The sequence below is a fragment of the Coregonus clupeaformis genome, chromosome 10 (genome assembly GCF_020615455.1).
Source record: "Coregonus clupeaformis isolate EN_2021a chromosome 10, ASM2061545v1, whole genome shotgun sequence".
In the NCBI taxonomy this organism is placed as follows: domain Eukaryota; kingdom Metazoa; phylum Chordata; class Actinopteri; order Salmoniformes; family Salmonidae; genus Coregonus; species Coregonus clupeaformis.
This window is the reverse complement of record NC_059201.1, coordinates 64,586,387-64,595,910: the sequence shown is the minus strand read 5'-3', so window position 1 is coordinate 64,595,910 and position 9,524 is coordinate 64,586,387. Positions and strand designations below refer to the sequence as shown.

At 38.8% G+C, this 9,524-nt stretch overlaps 1 protein-coding gene across 1 annotated transcript; it reads right to left on the bottom strand.

Annotated features, from left to right (window-relative positions):
* Window positions 1-1,415: 1,415 nt before the first annotated feature.
* LOC121543264 (CKLF-like MARVEL transmembrane domain-containing protein 7) lies at window positions 1,416-8,876 on the bottom strand. The gene is made up of 5 exons (XM_045223192.1): window positions 7,796-8,876; window positions 6,375-6,551; window positions 6,095-6,193; window positions 4,137-4,218; window positions 1,416-2,194 (listed from the first exon to the last, which is right to left on the bottom strand). Exons 1-5 carry the CDS (start codon window positions 7,907-7,909, stop codon window positions 2,181-2,183), a joined length of 486 nt encoding a protein of 161 aa, XP_045079127.1. The 5' UTR covers window positions 7,910-8,876; the 3' UTR covers window positions 1,416-2,180.
* Between the last annotated feature and the right edge of the window lie 648 nt (window positions 8,877-9,524).

Genomic DNA, 9,524 nt, shown 5'->3' with positions numbered 1-9,524 from the left:
ATACTCACATTTTCCCTATACCCATCATGAGGTTGCTACAACCTAGCCTATGAATGAAAGTTTACAACATACTGTAGGTGCACAGGTCGAGATAAATTTGAGTAATCAAGGTGACAGACATTGTCACATTCAATACCGTCTTGCACAATCTTGCCTGCATCTAGCTGATCTAGGGTGTAATCATTAGTCCAACAGTTGCAAATGAGTTTCTATTGGACAAAAAAATAATCAACAGAATTGGCAGAATTAATACACACCTGATCACACGAAAACACAGTTCACTTTCATAACAGCCACATATAAACAGCATTATCGTTGGATAATTCCTTCTCGCATCTACGCGTTCTCCTCTCACCTTTTTCCTTTGCTTTTTATACTTCAGTGCACAACACATCAGCTGTCTGTGACCAGGCGAAAAAACTTTTCCAAGCTAAACCTTCATATCATAACCGCTACACACAGCCTACATAGTTTTCACCATATTAGCTAACGTCAAGTCAACATAGCTACTAGAACTAATGCGTTAGTAAACCTGCAGTACAGCGTACAGTCAGCAAGCATTTTAGCAGTTATACTGACGGGCCCCGGTGGCAATACATTAATAAAACCAAAAGCTTACCTTGACTTGGAAGAGTTCCAGTGTTGGATAGCCAGCTAGGTAACATAGCATCTCTCTCTGTTTGAGCCGGGTGTTTGAGTAGGCTAAACTAGCTAGCTGCATTTGCTAAGTAAGTGAAAGATAAAAAAATATGAAATATAGCTAGCTCTCTCTCGCTCTTGCTTCTCCTTTATTTTTGAAGAAATCGATTTGTTCAAAACTGTTCAACTATTGCCTTTCTCTCTCTTTGAGTCAACTACTCACCACAGTGCTAGCTAGCTGTAGCTTATGTTTGCAGTACTAGATTAATTCTCTTATCCTTTGATTGGGTGGACAACATGTCAGTTCATCGTGCAAGAGCTCTGATAGGTTGGAGGACGTCCTCCAGAAGTTGTCATAATTACTATGGAAGTCTATGGAAGGTTTCATCGCAAAGGGGGTGAATACATATGCATGCACCACTTTTCCGTTATTTAGTTTTTTGAATTCTTTTCATTTCACTTCACCAATTTGGACTATTTTTGGACATTTTAGCATTTTAGACAAGTTAAGAAGTTGAAAGTTGGTGCTACCCTACAAAGTGCTGTTGAGGCTACTGTAGATCTTCATTGCAAAACAGTGTGTTTTAATCAATTTTTTTGGTGACGTGAATATATTTAGTATAGGTTTTATCAACAAAAAAAAATACATTTTAATGTTTCACTATTTTTATTTTTATGAAATTCACTGAGGAGGATGGTCCTCCCCTTTCTCCTCTAAGGAGCCTCCAATGGTCTCAATGTCTTATGTTCAACAAACAAGGATTCAGAGACTTGGATGCTGTTGAGTTTACCTTTTACTTCAGTCAAACAAAAGCACGTTTCAAATATAAACCCATATACAAACTGAAACGCATCAAATAAAGAAGAGATGTTTAAATACAAGTGATACTGTGAGGCTGTATAAAGGTTGACCTTTTTATGATTATATTATTCTCATAAGCAGCCTATAATACTGTGACAGACATACAGTAGTAAGCTTGAACATAAAAGCACAAAACTTTATCATCATAAAACATTTGCTCTCAAATAAATAATGTAAACAGGGTGGCATTGACATATCTAACTCTAAAAAGCTTCAGGGCAACACTGAAAAACAGCATATGACCTCTTTTGATTTCAAAACATTCAAATACCGACCATTCAAGATGGAGGGATGGTTTGGCCTGGGTCTCAGCCTAGCCCTTAGTTTAAACACTTTGGAGGCACTTATCTGAAACAACAGCTGCTTGCTATTCACAGCACACACAGGTGACTTCTTACCCCTAACAACTGACCGGTCGTCAGGATGGTGTATCTCAAAGAAGGAGAAATTACTTTAAGCTTTATTGTAAACTGTACAAAATAGAGTGTTTAGCAAAGTTAACTGGCTAACTTGTAACTATCCTGAAGTGAAACCAGTCTCAGGCTAAACTGAAGTTTTGATTGTTCAACATTTGTTAAAAGGGCCCTGGGCCAGTTGTTAGGGTAAGAAGTGACTGTCGCACAGCACACTGACAATGGAGTCATCTTGGTACTTCAGGGGAAGAAATGATAGATCCGTTTTACACAGAAGCACCTACAGTTAGAGGAAGTGTGAGAGATGGGGAAAGAGGAAACACTAGTTAACGAAAGTTTAGTCAACTAAGAACAAAAACCCTTCCTAGCCCTTGTAATAGCCGGCAGCACAGGAAATGCAACTGAATTAACTCCTGATCTGCGTTGCAAAAGAAAGCTCCACTGTAGCAAATATGCAAAGTTATATACAGTGGGGGAAAAAAGTATTTAGTCAGCCACCAATTGTGCAAGTTCTCCCACTTAAAAAGATGAGAAAGGCCTGTAATTTTCATCATAGGTACACGTCAACTATGACAGACAAATTGAGAAAAAAAAATCCAGAAAATCCCATTGTAGGATTTTTTATGAATTTATTTGCAAATTATGGTGGAAAATAAGTATTTGGTCACCTACAAACAAGCAAGATTTCTGGCTCTCACAGACCTGTAACTTCTTCTTTAAGAGGCTCCTCTGTCCTCCACTCGTTACCTGTATTAATGGCACCTGTTTGAACTTGTTATCAGTATAAAAGACACCTGTCCACAACCTCAAACAGTCACACTCCAAACTCCACAATGGCCAAGACCAAAGAGCTGTCAAAGGACACCAGAAACAAAATTGTAGACTTGCACCAGGCTGGGAAGACTGAATCTGCAATAGGTAAGCAGCTTGGTTTGAAGAAATCAACTGTGGGAGCATTTATTAGGAAATGGAAGACATACAAGACCACTGATAATCTCCCTCAATCTGGGGCTCCACGCAAGATCTCACCCCGTGGGGTCAAAATGATCACAAGAACGGTGAGCAAAAATCCCAGAACCACACGGGGGGACCTAGTGAATGACCTGCAGAGAGCTGGGACCAAAGTAACAAAGCCTACCATCAGTAACACACTACGCCGCCAGGGACTCAAATCCTGCAGTGCGAGACGTGTCCCCCTGCTTAGTACATGTCCAGGCCCGTCTGAAGTGCATTTGGATGATCCAGAAGAGGATTGGGAGAATGTCATATGGTCAGATGAAACCAAAATATAACTTTTTGGTAAAAACTCAACTCGTCATGTTTGGAGGACAAAGAATGCTGAGTTGCATCCAAAGAACACCATACCTACTGTGAAGCATGGGGGTGGAAACATCATGCTTTTGGGCTGTTTTTCTGCAAAGGGACCAGGACGACTGATCCGTGTAAAGGAAAGAATGAATGGGGCCATGTATCGTGAGATTTTGAGTGAAAACCTCCTTCCATCAGCAAGGGCATTGAAGATGAAACGTGGCTGGGTCTTTCAGCATGACAATGATCCCAAACACACCGCCCGGGCAACGAAGGAGTGGCTTCGTAAGAAGCATTTCAAGGTCCTGGAGTGGCCTAGCCAGTCTCCAGATCTCAACCCCATAGAAAATCTTTGGAGGGAGTTGAAAGTCTGTGTTGCCCAGCGACAGCCCCAAAAACATCACTGCTCTAGAGGAGATCTGCATGGAGGAATGGGCCAAAATACAAGCAACAGTGTGTGAAAACCTTGTGAAGACTTACAGAAAACGTTTGACCTGTGTCATTGCCAACAAAGGGTATATAACAAAGTATTGAGAAACTTTTGTTATTGACCAAATACTTATTTTCCACCATCATTTGCCAATAAATTCATTAAAAATCCTACAATGTGATTTTCTGGAAAAAAAATTCTCATTTTGTCTGTCATAGTTGACGTGTACCTATGATGAAAATTACAGGCCTCTCTCATCTTTTTAAGTGGGAGAACTTGCACAATTGGTGGCTGACTAAATACTTTTTTTCCCCACTGTATCATTCACCAGTGTAAAAAGGGGACCTATTTCATGATTTGAATACAGGCTATATTTGAATCACTTTCAATTGAGCGTCTTTCTTTCAAAGGCTCGGTACATGTCGCTAGGCAACTGTGGTCTGAGGGAAAACACAATAAGGATTTCAAAGAATTTCAGACTTACTGGTTGGCTGGGAACCACATGTGACCTTATAGGATGTCCATATGCTGACAGCCAGTAGGAATGTGGCGATGAAGCCAAATACCTGTAAAGGACAACAAGAAAGATGCCTTATTATCCCCCTATAAAAAACCTACATGTTGGTGATCTGTCAAGCATTGAGGGGACAGCTGTAAGTCCCCAAGCTGATGAAAGTGAATGCTGACACCAGGAGGCGCCTTGTCTCCACTGGACCTGAAAGGTTTCTCAACATTTTGATAGCTTTGTCATTGAGATCAGGACAAAAATATGAAGGTAAGAAACTGTATGCAATTCATTTTTATGTTGGTAATTATTATATTTACATTTTAGAGTATTTTTTTCTATTGATAAAAGGAATCTGTGAAATTAACTTTTGATAACAAGCCGAGTAGACAGTCAGCCAAACCGAGGCAACTAGCTAGCTAACTTGTTGATTTAGCTAGCTCTTCTCTTGTCTTTTTCATGTTAATGTTGTCTTCGCAAACTGTACAAAATAAAATGCTCATATTGACAATTTGAAGAGCATTTGTCATTGGCATTAGCTAAGAGCTAAAATCAACTGGCTAGTGTCTGATTTGATTTGTAGCTTGCTAGCTAGACAAGTGTCAAGGCCAGATAGGGGCTGGAGAGACTGGACAACATGCTGCTTAGGCTGCAGACAGGGCCGAGGGACAATCACACCCTCCCCCTCACAGCCTAGGTGAACTTCATTGTCCTGGAGGACTACTGTAGAAATGGTTGGATTTGTTACAGGAAAGATAGAAAGGAGGATATGACGTGATTTGTTTGTGTTGCACCAGAATGCAAGGGCAAGCAGTTATGCGTCGTAGGAGGCAAAATTATTTTAGGTTGTGGTACTCCAGTGAGTGTGATTCATTGCAGACATAGCCACTAGTTAAGGGACTCCTAGTCTTCACCCAGTAGCTCAGATGGTCACTGGTCATTTCTCTTCTCTTGCATGCTTTTAATTTGTTCCCATTCTGACTCTTCCTGTATTAGACTATAGGCCAAGTGGAATGTATGTGCAGAAGAAATTGAAGTTTTCAAAGCCAATTATTGTTATTATATTCTGTATTCTTATCATATTTTGTAATTCCAATTGTTTTTTCAATATTGATTTATTCATATTATATTACTTGTGTATGTCTTTGCTTATCATATGTAAGACTAAATGCCATTTGTAATATGTTTTGGTGCACATCTGTGTTTAATATACAATCCATATAAGAAAGTGTCTGATAACAGAACATTCCATAGAATTCTAGAAAAATAACACTGTTCACTAAAACGGTTGTAACTCATTCACAGTAGAACATATTACTATTCTGATTTCAGTTTTTCAATCGTTACTAAATAAAGAAGACTCAATATGCTCTAATTTTTCTCTATCTTCATTAGGAAGTTGTGTAAATGGCAGTTGTTTGGGGGAAAAACATAGATTTTCATAAGATTTTTCTTAACTGATTACCATTTGATTGATGTGGTGCTATTGTATGTAATATAATTTGTAAGGCCTGTTTCTCAGCTTTCAAAATATGTATCATGTTTTCGTATATGATTTGAAACCAGCAAATTTAGCTCATTAATGCACGCAGAGCTCATGGTCTTTCAGACAGTTTTGGGATTCAGCCTTTTTTGGGAAATCCTGCCAGTGATGCAACAATGCCAATATGGCGATTTACAGTTACAGTTAGCTGGTGTTCTAAAGCCTAGTGTTTCCATTCCCCTTTAATAGCCATTTGGTCTGCTTTAAAGGGGAATCCCACACACCCGCCACATAACAAACAGAAATAAACAATGGAGAGCTTAGATATAAGGTTCCATTTTTTCAAACAGGGCCTCTCAATTATATCTACAGCTAAATGCTGCGATACTAGGATAGATAAAATGAATGAACATTCCTCAGCTCTGGAAAGGAGCACCAGAAAACTGTTACTCACCGAACCAGCTACTAGTTCAGACACACCTCCATTCTTAACAGCTGCAACAACAGAGGCAATGAAGACCAGGATGGTCCCAACGCCATAATGCAGGAACTCCTGAAACAATGAAAGGTATAGATAAGTGTTGTAAAGCGTGTGTGTATATGTGTGTCTGTGGAAAAAGTACAAAAAAAGTTTTAAAAGATTATGCACACTACTGTAAGTCTCTCTGGATAAGAGAGTCTGCATGTAAATGTGTGTGTGTATCAGTGTGTGTGTCGTTTGCAGGGCCACTCACCGTCATTGTCCAGTTGATACAGGGGATCTTACTCTGCAGTCTGAACACATACATGAGGTAGAAGATGAGGAAGGCTATGAGGAACCATAGCGTCACCACCTCAAAGTACCGAAAGGCTGAGTAATCAGTCCAACCTCGTGCACAGTATACACACAGGAACGCAATCAGGAGGGCTACCTGCAAACACACAGACACATAACAAGTTGGTTTCATGACCCAGTATGATTCGAATCCTGGAGCATTTTGGCACCACATCAACACTGCAACTCCTGTGTTAAAAATGAATCCTGGTCTGCAATTCTGGTACCAGTAGATTGGTCCAGATCCAGAATCTATGGCGTCAGTACCAAGTTTTCAACACAACCCAGCTCTCACATGGCTAATGTTCAAAGTTATCACAAAATGTCACCTTCACATGCTGTTAAATATGCTTTATTGCTTCATATTGTAGGGCAGTTGCAGGGTATTTGGAACAACATTGACGTTAAGGCTAAAAGCCATTAAACACTTCGTGAAAATAGGAAATAACACCCATTACCAGCTTCCTCCATCTTTCCTCTGAAACACCAACATCATTGCTGTGGTGATGATGGTGACTATAAATAAGCAAGCCTGTAACATAAGAGTAGTGAAGATGCAAACCAGATAATTTGAATTACTGTATTCTACTGTGCCAAACACAGATTTAAAGAGGGGAGAACAGACAAAGTTATAAAACCCCTGATTTCACAACCTTTGTTATGAAGGTGTAATAAAGTGTGTAATTAATTACGAAATTCTGACATTCTGAGAGATGACAGCAATATGACATCACCATACACAGTGGGACAAGTTCCTGCATCCACTATTTCAAACAATTACAGGACATCTCAGTCAAAACTGGATGTTGATCTGACTGTAGCCGTTATCACCCTCCCACTTGCCATTTTGCCTCATGGAGAGATAATGCACCGGTCAATCTTTGGGAGGAGCTCCCAGTGTAGATTCTTGTCTCAGTCATTTAAAATATTTTAATAGTCCATTAAACTTGTAGTTTTTATAAAGGCTATTGGTTTCCACTGGTATAGGCCTAATTCATGTTATAAAGGCTATTGGGTTCCACTATTATTGGCCTAATTCATGTTTTGCATGTTAATGTTTTGTGTAATAGCCTAGTCGTAGGCTACCAGTCAGAGAAAGCCACCTAGGATATGAATGAATCAGAGTTTCTGTTACGCACCTCGCTCCACTTTACCTTCAACTTCTGTGTGCATTCTCCACATTTTGGATTAAACAATTACTGTGATTAAAGATCACAAAGATAGCTGACAGTAAGCAATATAAAATACAATCCAAACCCAACATAAAAAATAAAAACGTACAAAAAAATAGTATAATTCTGCGCAGTATATCAGTATAAATATCGGATCCAAAACTCTTACCAATTGGGCGATTTTCAGTAATCCTTGTCCAGAGCGAGTATAGCCCAAGTTTAAGAAACCTCCGCCTGAAGACGATGTCGTCGTGGTGGTGGTCGTAACAACAGTATGAGACATTTTGATATGTATAAATAAATCAAATACAGTGTAAATAGTCTAGACTACAGTTTACCGTGGTCCACGAAACACAGGCAACTGCTACTACTGGGCTTCGTCTACTTCATGGTCGTCACTAGTTATCACAGCCACAAAGTCATAACCCCGCCTGTTTCTACAAATTATCTTCTTAAAATATTATTTAAAACCTAACCCTAACCACACTGCTAACCTTATGCCTAACCGTAACCTTAAATTAAGACCAAAAAGCACAATTGTAGGGTTTTTACGATATAGCCAATTTGGACTTTGCCGCTGTGGTAACCCTACTTCATTGAGGGTGAGATTCAGTTGGGGTGGGGTTTTCCGGAAACAGTACAATTTTTCAACTTCAACAGCTACAATTGAACTTTTACTCAATGGGCCAGTTCGTTTTGCATGGCCCCGGGTGAGTGGTGATTTCACTTAAGGACCAATGGAATGGACTAACATGTGAACTCGCCCATTGACTGCAAATAACTCTTGACTGCAAGAGAAAGGGCTATCAAAACACGTATTGTCCGCAAATCACTCACGCACGATTGGTCGCATTTCTAGCCGCATGCGGCACCGCGTGTGTTATGGATGTTAATAATGAAGCATTTAAAATCTCCACCTAAATAGTGTTCACATGATGGTTGAAGTTGATCTGTAGATTAAGCATGTGGCTATCAATCTGAATATGTTTGAAATTCATCAGATTTAGGCCTACTATTGTTAACGACACTTTAGGCCCTATATCATTGTAGCCTGCACCATAGACCCATACCCATTAGACCACCTTACTACATAGACAGCTGAATTGTATTTGTCCCAGGTTAATTTAAACACTTTTCCACCCATATTGCACAAGCAAGCAAGAAGCTCACATTACTTTAAAAGTCAAACCTAATGTCTGATTAACAACTGTTCCAGAGCTGGTTTTGCAGTTGAATTGGTAACCATGTGGGGTTCATATAAAATATAACCATGTGGGGTTAATATAAAATATAACCATGTGGGGTTAATATAAAATATAACCATGTGGGGTTCATATAAAATATAACCATGTGGGGTTAATATAAAATATAACCATGTGGGGTTAATATAAAATATAACCATGTGGGGTTCATATAAAATATAACCATGTGGGGTTCATATAAAATATAACCATGTGGGGTTAATATAAAATATAACCATGTGGGGTTAATATAAAATATAACCATGTGGGGTTAATATAAATATAACCATGTGGGGTTAATATAAAATATAACCATGTGGGGTTAATATAAAATATAACCATGTGGGGTTAATATAAAATATAACCATGTGGGGTTCATATAAAATATAACCATGTGGGGTTAATATAAAATATAACCATGTGGGGTTAATATAAAATATAACCATGTGGGGTTAATATAAAATATAACCATGTGGGGTTAATATAAAATATAACCATGTGGGGTTCATATAAAATATAACCATGTGGGGTTAATATAAAATATAACCATGTGGGGTTAATATAAAATATAACCATGTGGGGTTAATATAAAATATAACCATGTGGGGTTCATATAAAATATAACCATGTGGGGTTCATATAAAATATAACCATGTG